At 47.3% G+C, this 15,044-nt stretch overlaps 1 protein-coding gene across 4 annotated transcripts in view; it reads left to right on the forward strand.

The window, feature by feature from the left end:
* The window catches only part of bcas3 (BCAS3 microtubule associated cell migration factor), a 915,564-nt gene that overhangs the window by 834,093 nt on the left and 66,427 nt on the right, over nucleotides 1-15,044 (forward strand). For all 4 annotated transcript variants that reach the window (XR_013499066.1, XM_078224612.1, XM_078224613.1 and 1 more), the window contains one exon: nucleotides 2,581-2,748. Coding sequence is in view for 3 of the 4 variants with exons in the window: in XM_078224612.1 (XP_078080738.1) it covers nucleotides 2,581-2,748 (168 nt within the window). In the remaining variant the exon portion in view is untranslated. The remainder of the gene's footprint in view (nucleotides 1-2,580; nucleotides 2,749-15,044) is intronic.

Raw genomic sequence — 15,044 nt, forward strand, 5'->3', positions numbered from 1 at the left:
GCACTTAATCATCTTCCTGCTTTATCACTGTGCCAGCACCCTTCCTGCAAAGGGCAGCTAGTGTGTCCTAAAGAGCAGCAAGGAAAAATCAATGAAATGTCATACAAAATAATGTCAGATGATCAGCAGACTTCAGGGGAGAGAAGGTTAAGAGAAGATTTAATAGAGTTGGTTAAAATCATGAAGGATTTTGATAGAATAAAGAAAGAGAAACTGTTGCGACTGACAAAGGATTAATGAGAAAATTGACAAAAGAACCGGAATCAGCCCCCTCTCCTCCCTCTCCCAACTATTGGCACTTTCTTCCCACCTCCCCACCCCCCGCAATAATTGGCCCTTCCCCCCATAATCAGCCCCTTCCCCTCTCCGCCCTCCCATCTCCTTCCCGCAATAATGAGTCCCTTCCCCCCCTCCTACAATTATTAGCCCCTCCTCCCCCCACAGTCTGAGCCGGCACCCACCTCAGCCCCCCGAACGGCCATCGCTGGCAACCCCAGCACCTCTGTCCCGTCCCAACCACCACCATATCTAGGTAAAACCCCCTTGTTAGGCTCCCACTGAAGCCTGCCTTTGGCACAGGTCGGCACTGTCAGTTTGGCATGGTGTTGTAAACCATGCTGCCGTGTCAATATCTGGTGAGGGGATGGGTTAATATTTAAATATATGCAAACGAATGTAAAGCAGGTTCACGCCCATTATGGGCATGTACCTGATGACATCATCGGCGAGGGTCAGGGAAGATCCAAAATTGCGTTCTTGCCGGCGAGAACTGCGACTTCTGGATCTTGAGACCCCGTCAGCAATCGCACGGACAGAGAGCACAGGCTCAAGATCACCCCTAAAGGTTCCAATTCTTAAGGGGATGCAGGAGAGAAGGCACTTGGCTGGACACTTGGCATAAATCACTGAGAGTGTGGTGGAGGCAGATTCAATTCCATCATTCAAGAAGAAATTGGATTATTATCTGAAAAGGAAGAATGTGCAAGGCTACAGAGAAAAGGCAGGGGAGTGGTGCCAGATAAATCGTTCCTACGGAGAACCAACACAGACATAGCAGGCCGAATGGCCTCCTCCCGATTACATCCATTCTCGTGAGAAAGTGACTTCCATTTGGCACATTTTTATTTTGCAAGCTATTTTTTAGGAAACACATGAGGAATGTTCAATAAGATATAGCTGTATTGTATTTATATTACATGTACATGAACCAAATACTGAGTTACACAGTGAGTTAAAATCTACTCCAGGAGCCCTGTGACTCAGCAGATGAATACACTGCCCACTGGGTGGCCATTGTACTAAGCAGGCAGATTCCAGGTTACGGGTCTGTGCTCATTGTGGGATGGGGTAGGAAACTAGCATACGATTAGGACTCTGCAATTTGGTTCATCAATCTCAGGTTAGGGAGAGAAATCTCACTCAAGATTCCTTGGTTACTCCACTGATCAATGCTGGAAAATGTGATTCAAATAAACAGATTTGCTTTGATGTAGTGCTTTTCATGATGTCTGGATGTCTGAAAGTGTTTTACAGCCAATGAAATATTTTTGGAGTGTAGTCACTGACATTGTGTTCCAATGTAGGATATCTGATAATCCTCATTGTCTGAGCTGAAATATGAAGAATGGGCATTGGGAAGAGATACTGGAGAGTGGCTGGGATCAGTGGGGCTGATCCCTTCAGCAATGGTGTGGGTAGTAGGAGAGAACGACCTGGGACTTTTACCAACGAAACTCCCCTCTGCTCAATATCTGTATGGTCATGTGTTAGCATTTCAGATCAGTGCAAGCTATTTCCCAGTGGGTATTTGTTGATATCATAAACTCTTTCTTAACTTGGAACAAATCAAATTTGAGATAGGGAACCTAAACAGAAACAGACGAGGGGCGGTCGAATTCATCTCCCCCATCCCGGTAGTCATTATGATACGGTGATAATGCAGTTGTTGACCTAACATAACAATCACTCTCTGTCAATCCAAGTGGCACAATGGTTCAATTCCCGGCTTCGGTCACTGTCTGTGTGGAGTTTGTACGTTCACCCCGTGTCTGCGTGGGTTTCCTCCGGGTGCCCCAGTTTTTTTCCCACAGTCCAAAGATGTATGAGTTAGGTGAATTGGCCATGCTAAATTGTCCCTTAGTGTCGGGGATCAGCAGGGTTAATATGTGGGGTTATGGAGATAGGGCCTGTGTGGGATTGTTGTCGGTGCAGGCTCGATGGGCAGAATGGCCTCCCCCTGCATTGTAGGGATTCTATGATTTCTATGAATTAGTCTAGAATAGACTCAGACATGACATATGGCGACAATAGATGCAAAGTCACTTGTTCCTCCCGAGCTTGCCTCACTAACCATTTGTTATCCCTAATTATCCCTAATTACTCATATACTGTATCCCTAAAAGACCCACTGACTATATAAAAACAAGGGGCCAGCTCTCCAGTGTCGCTGAGACTGGGGCAGAGTCTGAGCTTAGCTGCCCAGTCTGTTGGAGTGGTTGGGTTGAGATAAGTGACCCCTCAGAAGGAGACCTTTTGGAGAAGGAGTGAGTGTAAATGACAGTCCCACATCTCTTGTTGCAGGTACATTTGACCGCAGTGTGACTCTACTGGAAGTGTGTGGCAGTTGGCCAGAGAGCTTTGGACTGCGTCACATGTCTTCTATCGATAATACTGATGAAGGTTTACGTGAACGTCTGGCAGACGCCATGTCTGAATCACCCAGCCGGGACATTGTAGGCTCTGGAACGGGTAAGGAGCAAGTCATGTTAATGCATAACCTTCAAAACCAGTCACTGCAATGATAGGAACCTGTGGAGATTCTTGCCCTCTTCACCACCTCATAGGAAGAGCAAAATACTATCAACATTGATAGATTTAGACAATAATCATAAACATATCTGTTAGTATTTTAAAATAGTTAATTGATTTACATTATATTTATTAGTGTTCAAGGCATTGTGGGTTTAATCTTGTCTCGAGGTTTATACAGTGCTGTGCAGAAAGTCTATTTTCTTTGTGTTTTCAAGGCACTGTGGGACTGTACAGGTGCAAAATAATCCGCAGTGTGAGTTTTACTGAGAGTCAGGTGAATTATATTAAAATTCCACCCAAAACATTTGACCTGAATGCAGGAACTGTCAGCATTTCTGCTGCCAGGTCATATTAAAAGACCCTCATTTATGTGAATGCTGTAGATTTCAAACTGATCCATATTCAGATGATCAGATACAGTCATAGAATCCCTACAGTGCAGAAGGAAACCATTCAGCCCATCAAGCCTGCACTGACCACAATCCCATCCAGGCCCTATTCCCCATAACCCCATGCATTTACCCTAGCTAGTCCCCCTGACACTAAGGGGCAATTTTGCATGGCCAATCCACCTAACCCGCACATCTTTGGACTGTGGGAGGAAACCGGAGCACCCGGAGGAAACCCACGCAGACAGGGGGAGAACGTGCAGACTCCACACTGACAGTGACCCAAGCCGGGAATTGAGCCCGGATCCCTGGCGCTGTGAGGCAGCAGTGCTAACCCACTGTGCCACCGTGCCACCCAGTCCACCATAACAGATGAGGAGTGCAACTTCCAACACTCCCAAATTACAATTGGAGCACTCTGAGCTGATCTAGTTTGAATAAATGCAATGCAAACACTTGGATATGTGACTTGATTCCTGATGTTGCCACAGATTTTGTTCTTTGATCATTAACAGTGTATTCACTGTTAGTATCAGGAGAATACCAGGCACAGAATCAATGGAAGATGAGATATTTATTGGATTGGAAGATTTCTGCCAATGAGAGCTCACTGGCATTCCAGTTGCCTTCCTCTAGATGAGATTATCTCTTTGGTTTTGAGCAAACCTTCCAGAAAATACTCCATGTGTAAAGCAGGAGTACCCGAAGCCTCGACCACACCCTCTGCCTGGTCTTGATCTAGGACTTCTGTCAGGATTTGAAGTTACCAAATCTGTTTCAAAGTTTATTTATTAGTGTCACAAGTAGGCTTACATTAACACTGCAATGAAGTTACTGTGAAAATCCCCTGGTCGCCACACTCCGGCGCCTGTTTGGGTACACTGAGGGGGAATTTAGTGATGCAGCTAACCAGCACGTCTTTCAAACTGTGGGAGGAAACCGGAGCGCCCAGAGGAAACCCACGCAGACACGGGGAGAACGTGCAAACTCCACACAGACAGTGATCCAAGCCGGGAATTGAACCCGGGTCCCTGGCGCTGCAAGACAGCTGTGCTAACCACTGTGCCACCGTGCCATCTGACAACCATTTGTAGCTAACTGGAACATTTTGACATTCTGTCTTACCTCCCAGCAGCCTCCATTGGTATTCCTCCTAATAAGATAAGCTGGTTACTGAGTCTGGGACATTTTGGTCCATTAACTCACTGGAGGTAATTATATATTGGGATGCAGGGGTGGGACGGAATGAGGATGGAAACGTGTGTGAACGGAGGCTGCACAGCCTCTGATGCTGTTTGCTGCTCTCATGGAGAAGGTACTTAGGCCAGTAGATTGCTGATAAATAATGCCTCATGAAAAACACTCAAGAATGTGCTGACAGGCTTCCAGCCTGACATCCATTAAACCATTTTCAGTGTAAGAACTGCAGAAATACTGGGAGATAGGCCAGGGCAGCCTCGCTGTATCTTATCATGTGACCCTCTGACTCTGAAGGCCCTATGGAGTATCCCCTCCCCCACAAACAGCATTTTCAATGTGCAACCACCTTATTTAGTACATTTAGAAAAGAAAACCAGTGTTCTGCAGACGACCAGGAGTTTGATCTGTTGCTGCAGGGAATTAGGCCCATATACTGGGCTGTTCTTAACATACAGACATGCAAATTAGGAGCAGGAGTAGGCTATTTGGCCCATGGAGTCTGCTCTGATCTGATTTTTCTTCAACGTCACTATCCTGCCTACCCCCAATAACCTTTGATTCCTTTGTTAGTCAAAAAATTATCTACTTCTACCTTAAAAATATTCCTTGAGAATTCCAGACTCACAACCCTCTGAGTGAAAAAATTCTCCTGATCTCTGTCTTATTTTTAAACTGTGCCCCCTGCTTCTGGTGTCTCCCATGAGTGGAATGTGCGTGGCACAGTGATTAGCACTGCTGCCTCACAGCGCCAGGGACCCAGGTTCAATTCCCATCTTGGGTCATTGTCTGTACGGAACTTGCACATTCTCCCCATGTCTGCATGGGTTTCCTGCGGGTGCTCTGGTTTCCTCCCACAGTCTGAAAGATGTACCGGTTAGGTGCATTGGCCATGCTAAATTCTCCCTCGGTGTACCCGAACAGGCGCTGGAGTGTGGCGACTAGGGGATTTTCACAGCAACTTCATTGCAGTGTTAATGGAAGCCTACTTGTGACAGTAATAAATAAACTTTAACTTTGAATCATGTTTTCAGCATCCACACTGTCGGAATATTACATGTTTCAATAAGATCACCTCCCATTCTTCTAAACTTCAGTGGATATAAGCCCAACCTGTTCAACCTTTTCTCGGAAGATAACCCCTTCATCCCAGGAATCAGTAGAGTGAATTTCCACTGAACTGCTTATAATGCAATTTTGTGTTGTCTGAAATGAGACCAAAACTGTACACAGTACTCCAGATGTGTTCTCACCAATGCCCTGTACAGCTGTAGTAAAACCTCCCTACTTTTATATTCCATTGCCTTGTAATAGGCATTCCACTTGCCTTCCTCATCACTTGCTGTACCTACATACTAATGTTTTGTGATTCATGTGTCAGGACACCCAGATCCCGAGTTATTTTTGTTTTATTTGATTTGATTTGATTTATTATTGTCACATGTATTAACATACAGAGAGAGTGCAGAATGTAGTGTTACAGTCATAGCTAGGTAGAGAAAGATCAACTTAATGCGAGGTAAGTCCATTCAAAAGTCTTGACAGCAGCAGGGAAGAAGCTGTTCTTGAGTTGGTTGGTACATGACCTCAGACTTTTGTATCTTTTTCCCGATGGAAAAAGGTGGAAGAGAGAATGTCCGGGGTGTGTGGGATCCTTACTTATGCTGGCTGCTTTGCCGAGGCAGCGGGAAGTGTAGACAGAGTCAATGGATGGGAGGCTGGTTTGCGTGATGGATTGGGCTACATTCACGACCTTTTGTAGTTCCTTGCGGTCTTGGGCAGAGCAGGAGCCATACCAAGCTGTGATACAACCAGAAAGAATGCTTTCTATGGTGCATCTTAAAAGTTGGTGAGAGTCGTAGCTGACATGCCAAATTTCCTTAGTCTTCTGAGAAAGTAGAGGCGTTGGTGGGCTTTCTTAACTATAGTTTTATTTTAGTTATGTAATTGTTCTATATCAGGTTTACCTCTCTGTCTCTTTTTATTCTGCAGCCTTGGCTAAGACAACTGTTAAGTCAACCAATCAAAATAGTTTTTTTTTGTCACCTGACTTCTCACCCAGACCTCCCTTTGGGGAGGTCACTGGCTTTGATTCCCTGACTGAGAGCCTAATATTGGGATTGTGCTCAATTGGATGATTCCCAGAGATTTCATTCCATAACCAATCAGTTCTGAGTGCCCTACCTCCCATGCTCCCACCGATATGTCCATTCTCATGGGGCCCCGCCTCTCCACCAACTGGGAAATAAACCTTGGTGAGGCCACAGCTGGAATATTGTGTGCAGTTTTGGTCTCCTTTTCTGAGGAAGGATGTTCTTGCTCTCGAGGGAGTGCAGCGAAGGTTTACCAGGCTGATTCCAGGGATGGCGGGACTGATATATGAGGAGAGATTGACTTGGTTAGGATTGTTTTTGCTGCAGTTCAGACGAATGAGGGGGATCTCATAGAGACTTTTAAAATTCTAACAGGACCAGACAGGGAGGATGTTTCCGATGGTGGAGGAGTCCAGAACCAGGGGTCTGAGGATTCAGGGTAGACCATTTAGGACTGAGGTGAGGAGACATTTCTTCACCCAAAGAGTGGTGAGCCTGTGGAATTCATTACCACAAGAAGTAGTTGATGCCAAAACATTGAATGTATTCAAGAGGTGGCTAGATATAGTGCTTGGGGCGAATGGGATCAAAGGTTATGGGGAGAAAGCAGGATTAAGCTATTGAGTTGGACAATCAGCCATGATTGTGATGAATGGCGGAGCAGGCTTGAAGGGCCGAATGGCCTCTTCCTGCTCCTACCTTCTATGTTTCTATGTTTCTATTCACTTTGTTACTCGGTTGGATGGCCTCTGACTCTCAGACAAAGAGCTTTCTTTCCCCTCTTCAGTTCTTTTATAACCAAAAAGAGAAAACAGTTTTCAAAAATTGCCAATGATTTTTCTCCAAGATGGTCCTCACAACAGTGTCCTGGAGATTAACTTCCAATTCCCAGAGACTCCAGCTGAACAGATAGATGACACTGACTGTCCATGTGGAGGAAGGCAGGGAGCAGGCCCATGTCCCACTCTCCTGATTGGCTACCTGTCATTAACTTCAAGTATTCTCCATACTTTTCTCCCCTTTCCCAGAAGCCTGTGATCACCTTGAGATATAACTCTACCCACACCATGCCACCCCTTGTACCTTGCTCCAGAGATTAGTCTTTATGTGTATACCCACACAGCATTGGGGCGGCACGGTGGCACAGTGGTTAGCACTGCTGCCTCACAGCGCCAGAGACCTGGGTTCAATTCCGGCCTAGGGTCACTGCCTGTGTGGAGTTGCACGTTCTCCCCATGTCTGCGTGGGTTTCCTCTGGATTCTCAGGTTTCCCCCCACTGTCCAAAGATGTGCAGGTTAGGTGGATTGGCCATGCTAAATTGACCCTAGTGTCAGAGGGTTAGCAGGGTAAATATGTGGGGTTATAAGAATAGGGCCTTGATGGGATTATGGACGGTGCAGACTTGATGGGCCGAATGGCCTCATTCTGCACTGTAGGGATTCTATGATTCATACCAGGCTGGTTCATGATGGAAAGTGGGTCAGAGTTAAACCCAGAGCTCTGTGCAGCAAGGCACAGGATTCACTGCCATCACTCAGGAGCAGACTTAACAGATAATCAAACTGGGCTTGAGGTTGGGGGCAGTGGGGAAATCGAGGAAATATCTTGCAGATTCTCTGATCATCTTCTGAAACTACCAGAGTCATAACAACTTGTATTTAAACAGCACCTTTAATCTGGTCAAATGTCCCAAGGTACCTCACAAGAGCATTATGCTAAATTTGGCACTGAACTACAGAAGAAGATATGGGGACAGATGACCAAAACCTTGCTCAAAGAGGTAGTTTCAAGGAACATCTAAAAGGAGGAGAGAGAGATAGAGAGACAGAGAAGTTTAGAGTAGGAATTCCAGAGCTTAGGACCTAGGCAGCCGAAGGCATGACCAAGACTGGTGGAGTGGTTAAAAATCATGGAGGTGCAAGAGGCTGGAATTGGAGGAATGAAGATATCTCAGAGGGTGGTAGAACCAGAAGGGAACAGAGTGACAGGAAAGCGGGTGCAGTTTACTGGTGTTTGGACATTTCAAATGGAAAGGGTAAGCTGGGAATCGAGACAGTGACACATAAATAAAGGGAAACAAGCACTTTGACAGCAGTGTTTAACTCATTTAGGGACAATGCCTTGTTCCACCGCTTTCCCTTAACAACAGGCTCTTTCATATTTCAGAGGGATGCAAGTTTTAGTCTGGACCGTGCAACTTAGAGCAGAAAGGTCACAAGGCTGTAATGCAGTTAGCATTGACTGCCCCCTCTTGTAGTGCGTCTATTAGCCTGTAATTTGATTTGTAGCTATTCATTGGGAGTCCCTGCAGCAGTGTGGTATGGGCTGCCATATAATTGGTACTGTCTCTATTTTTACATCATTAGATTAGCCCCTGATGCCTGGCCACTTGTTGTCTGCACTGGGCCTACCATTTATATGCCTTTAATGTAACATAAAATTCATTACTGACCACAGAGTGCCACCGCACCTCCCCCTTCCCCCAAGCTGAGCTTTGTGCACAACATGTTTTTAACTCTTTGTGGAGCCATACAATTAGGATAACATCTTCAGGGTGCGTACCAAGGGGATTAAAACACTAAAGCATTTATGGGGATGAGCTTTACCATGTCATGAGCCCATGGCAGGTTTTCACGCAATGGGACTGTGAATCAGATAGTTGTGGGTCGAGGTTACACACCAGATTGCTGGTCCGCGTGATTTTCAGTCCACTGGATGAACGCCAGAAATTGGGCACACTGATATTTGCCCCCAAATGTTCTCTCAGGTGAAGCCCTGCAATCAGCAGACTTGCACTATAAATGTCACCGTCAGGTACAAATACTTTAGACCTCTTTATAGTCCATGTACCATTTGTTAAATCATCTTTTAATCCAACAAGTTCAAAGAGAAAGGTAGCACATTGCATGTGATGTTAAATTTGATTTTAATTCCTTCACTGACTTCACCCACCTCTGTATCTCTGCGACCTCCTACAACCGTACAACTCTCCAAAACCTCTGCATCTCTGCGACCTCCTACAACCCTACAACTCTCCAAAATCTCGGGGTCCTCCAATTCTGGCCTCTGAGATTATACAGATAGAGAGCTGAATTTTACATGCCTTGGCGGGCATGTTTCCCTTGGTGGGGAGGGGATATAAAATAGGTGCCCATCCCACAACCTTCCCACCACCCCCAGCTCTCCCCCAACATACAGCTGGGGTGGGGTTTGGGGGGGAGGGGGGGTGGTTTGGCGGCGCTTGCTCTTTGGGCTGCCTTTTGCCAATCGGAGGTCAGCCTCCCTTAGGTTGATGCCCCCTTCATTCCTACCCAATCTCTCCCTTAAACCCACCCGACTACCCCCACTTACTAACCCAAACCCTCTCAGCCCAACATCCCGGGTGGCACAGTGGCACAGTGGTTAGCACTGCTGCTTCACAGCTCCAGGGACCTGGGTTCGATTCCCGGCTTGGGTCACTGTCTGTGTGGAGTTTGCACATTCTCCTCGTGTCTGCGTGGGTTTCCTCCGGGTGCTCTGGTTTCCTCTCACAGTCCAAAGATGTGCGGGTTAGGTTGATTGGCCATGCTAAAATTGCCCCTTAGTGTCCTGAGATGCATAGGTTAGAGGGATTAGTGGGTAAATCTGTAGGGATATGGGGGTAGGGCCTGGGTGGGATTGTGGTCGGTGCAGACGTGATGGGCCGAATGGACTCTTTCTGTACTGTAGGGTTTCTATGATTTCTATGATTCTAGACTTACCCGCTCCGGGAATCTTTGCACTTTGATCATCTTCTCCAGGTCCCTGGTGCTGCCAGGTGATGGAGCTGCCAGCCAGATTGGCAAGCAACTCCAGAGGGCGAGACTTCCACCCTTCCTGCTCTGTCCTCATTAGTCCACCCCGCAGTGCATACTGGCTGCAAGGCAGGTTGGCATGCCAACATGAGGGGGCATGCTGTCTAACCCCCCCACCCCACCAAGCCCAGAGAGTGGTGATTGAGAGGCCACAGAGGCACTTTAACACAAGGATGAGAATGTTAAAATTGTCTTTTAAATCCTACCCAAAGTGCAAACTTTCTATTTGCCTTTAGCAGTTTAACAAATAACATCAGAGGGACCAAATACAAACTATAAAGTGTTTGTTTGTGAACTTAGTTCATTGGACGATATGACTGTCCACGAGATAACTTTAACAAGAGAGGAATTTTTACTTAATGGGGTCCAGGTGCAGTGCAATAACTGCCACTGAGTATCGATAATCCTTGTGGGCTTCCTCCGGGTGCTCCGGTTTCCTCCCACAGTCCGAAAGACGTGCTGGTCAGGTGCATTGGCTGTGCTAAATTCTCCCTCAGTGAACCCAAACAGGTGCTGGAGTGTGGCAACCAGGGGATTTTCACATTTGATTTGATTTGATTTGCTATTGTCACATGTATTAGTATACAGTGAAAAGTATTGTTTCTTGCGCACTATACAGACAAAACATACCGTTCATAGAGAAGGAAACGAGAGAGTGCAGAATGTAGTGTTACAGTCAGAGCTAGGGTGTAGAGAAAGATCAACTTAATGCAAGGTAAGTCCATTCAAAAGTCTGTCAGCAGCAGGGAAGAAGCTGTTCTTGAGTCGGTTGGTACGTGACCTCAGACTTTTGTACTTTTTTCCCGAAAGAAGAAGATGGAAGAGAGAATGTCCGGGGTGCGTGGGGTCCTTAATTATGCTTTGCCGAGGCAGCAGCAAGTGTAGACAGAGTCAATGGATGGGTGGCTCGTTTGTGTGATGGATTGGGCTACATTCACGACTTTTGTAGTTCCTTGCAGTCTTGGGCAGAGCAGAAGCCATACCAAGCTATGATACAACCAGAAAGAATGCTTTCTATGTTGCATCTGTAAAAGTTGGTGAGAATTGTAGCTGACATGCCAAATTGTCTTAGTCTTCTGAGAAAGTAGAGGCGTTGGTGGGCTTTCTTAACTATAGTGTCGGCATGGGGGGACCAGGACAGGTTGTTGGTGATCTGGACGCCTAAAAACTTGAAGCTCTCGACCCTTTCTACTTTGCAGTGTTAATGTAAGCCTACGTGTGACTAATAAATAAACTTTACTTTTTAAGTATTTGTGGAGAATTTCCTATGGGCGATACTGTTTTGAAAATCACTGAGTGGAAGTGCCGCAAACAGTGAATAATCGAAGATCATGTCCTGAAATGAGAATATTCCACACAACCCCATCCCCCACTGAGAAATTCTAGTGCCGTGTTCCTGCCAGTCCAAACAAAATAACAGTGAATACGGGGACGAGATTGAGTGTGACACGAGTGTGCTGATTATCCATCTTATACACCCAATTTTTAAAAACACCACCCCTGCTGCTGCTTTGTGGAACCTTGCCCATGCCTGCAAACTCCAGGATCATGGCCCAATCCCTGGTTTAGACAGCACCAAGTGTGCTGACTTGTCACAGGCCAGAGAAGCTGTAGCAACACTGTTTTAACCACACACCAATTTTAGTAGAATAGGCCTTACACACACATACATAACTCAGATAAATATATTTTATGTCTGTGTATTTATTTAACAAACATCTAACAACGTTCAGTAACAAAAGACAATCAAAACTATAGTCACAGACTGCTTCTCTTCCCAGCATTTTACCAACAAATGTGCAAAAAGATTAAAATTCATATTTACACAGGGTGGGATTATGAGTTTTGAGATCAGAGGATCAGCGACGGTGTCTATTACTTATTTTTAAATTTACTAATCAGAAATGTAATTCACCGCGTGGCTGAAGTTTGGGACAACGGTTCACAGAGTGTGTGCTGCCTTATCCCTTCTCTCTGCTCCATGGGGAAATCAGCTTCCTCCCTCTGGGACTCGCTGCCAGAGAGGCCGCTGTCAGTTCTCAAACATGCTGTCTTTTCGCTCCAGACTTTTTCTCCATCGTCAGTCCTTCAAATGTACAGGCATGGTTGCTGTGGGTTACAGCCCGCACCATTCTAAGCCGCTGTAATGATAACTTGATTAGTCCTGAGGGCAGCAGTATGGCCCTGGGCCAGAGAGAGTTCTTAGGACAGAAACTCTTTATGTCAAAATGAGAGTCTTTACTGGAATCTGAATGAGATTTATGGAAACATTATGTGGCACCTATAGTAGTTATTAATACGTTATAGCGTAGTGTATAATATGCAATATTTGGAATGATACTGGGCCCTATTTTACCATTGCGGGCGCAAAAATGTGGTAAAGTCGGGTGTGAGGCCATTAACGCGATCCGCGCCCACGTCTGCGCAGATGGCCACATTACCGAAACCCGGGAATGGCGGCGATCCGAAACGGGCACAACAGCGATTTAAATGCATTTTCATGTATTTCAATTGAATTAATGAATTGCCCGCCCAACTTTATCAGCATTTCCCCCTTTACCACCGCGTTCGCCGATCCAGAATTGCGCTAAAATGAACCTGCTGAATAAAAATCTGAATCGGGCGCTCCAAAGAACAAAGAACAGTACAGCACAGGAAACAGGCCCTTCGGCCCTCCAAGCCTGTGCCGCTCCTTGGTCCAACTAGACCAATCGTTTGTATCCCTCCATTCCCAGGCTGCTCATGTGACTATCCAGGTAAGTCTTAAACGATGTCAGCGTGCCTGCCTCCACCACCCTACTTGGCAGCGCATTCCAGGCCCCCACCACCCTCTGTGTAAAAAGCGTCCCTCTGATGTCTGAGTTATACTTCGCCCCTCTCAGCTTGAGCCCGTGACCCCTCGTGATCGTCACCTCCGACCTGGGAAAAAGCTTCCCACTGTTCACCCTATCTATACCCTTCATAATCTTGTATACCTCTATTAGATCTCCCCTCATTCTCCGTCTTTCCAAGGAGAACAACCCCAGTCTACCCAATCTCTCCTCATAGCTAAGACCCTCCATACCAGGCAACATCCTGGTAAACCTTCTCTGCACTCTCTCCAATGCCTCCACGTCCTTCTGATAGTGCGGCGACCAGAACTGGACGCAGTACTCCAAATGTGGCCTAACCAGCGTTCTATACAGCTGCATCATCAGACTCCAGCTTTTATACTCTATACCCCGTCCTATAAAGGCAAGCATACCATATGCCTTCTTCACCACCTTCTCCACCTGTGTTGCCACCTTCAAGGATTTGTGGACTTGCACACCTAGGTCCCTCTGTGTTTCTATACTCCTGATGACTCTGCCATTTATTGTATAACTCCTCCCTACATTATTTCTTCCAAAATGCATCACTTCGCATTTATCCGGATTAAATTCCATCTGCCACCTCTCCGCCCAATTTTCCAGCCTATCTATATCCTGCTGTATTGCCCGACAATGCTCTTCGCTATCCGCAATTCCAGCCATCTTCGTGTCATCCGCAAACTTGCTGATTACACCAGTTACACCTTCTCCCAAATCATTTATATATATCACAAATAGCAGAGGTCCCAGTACAGAGCCCTGCGGAACACCACTGGTCACAGACCTCCAGCCGGAAAAAGACCCTTCGACCGCTACCCTCTGTCTCCTATGGCCAAGCCAGTTCTCCACCCATCTAGCCACTTCTCCTTGTATCCCATGAGCCTTAACCTTCTTAACCAACCTGCCATGTGGGACTTTGTCAAATGCCTTACTGAAATCCATATAGACGACATCCACGGCCCTTCCTTCATCAACCGTTTTTGTCACTTCCTCAAAAAACTCCAGCTGCTGAAGAGCGAGTTCAGAGCTTCCAACGGCTCCCTGACTCAGATCAGTGGTGGAGGGGGAGGGAGGCGGGTCAGATCATTCTCTGGTTTGGGGGGGGGTGGCGGGAGTGAGGCCAGATCGTTGTCTGATTTGAGGGGGGGGGGGCGCGAGGAAGAGGTGGGTCAGATGTTTCTCTGGTTGGGGGGGGGGAGGGCTGATCGTTGTCTGGTGGGGAGGGAGGAGGAGGCGGGTCAGATGTTCCTCTGTGGGGGTGGGGGAGTGAGGCCAGATCGTTCTCTGAGGGGTGAGGGGGGCGGTGAGTGAGGCCAGACCATTCTCTGGGGGGGGGTGAGGCCAGATCGTTCTCTGAGGGGGGGGGGCGGAGGTGAGTGAGGCCAGACCATTCTCTGGGGGGGGAGTGAGGCCAAATCGTTCGCTGAGGGCGGAGAGGGGGGGGGGGCACGGAGGTGAGTGAGGCCAGACCATTCTCTGGAGGGGAGGGAGGGGCGGAGGGGAGTGAGGCCAGATCGTTCTCTGAGGGGGAGGGAGGGGAGTGAGGCCAGATCGTTCTCTCGGGAGGAAGTGAGGCCAGATTGTTCTCTGGGGGGGAGGGGGGGCGGGTGGAGGAGGGAGGCGGGTAAGATGTATCTCTGATGGGGAGGGGGGGGGGAGGCCCGATTACTCACTGGTGAGGCGGGAGGGGTGCAGATGGATCTCTGGTAGGCAGGGGGGAGGGATACGGGTCCGCTGCCACTCTGCGGGCAGTCAGTGGGGGGAAGGGGACAGGGAGTCGCGATCGGTCTGGGTAGCAGGGGAGGCGAGTGGATAGCTCATCCAGTTAGCCATTCAGTCCAGGCGGCACAGTGGAATAGTGGCTACCACTG

Source organism: Mustelus asterias, chromosome 12 (genome assembly GCF_964213995.1).
Source record: "Mustelus asterias chromosome 12, sMusAst1.hap1.1, whole genome shotgun sequence".
Lineage (NCBI taxonomy): Eukaryota > Metazoa > Chordata > Chondrichthyes > Carcharhiniformes > Triakidae > Mustelus > Mustelus asterias.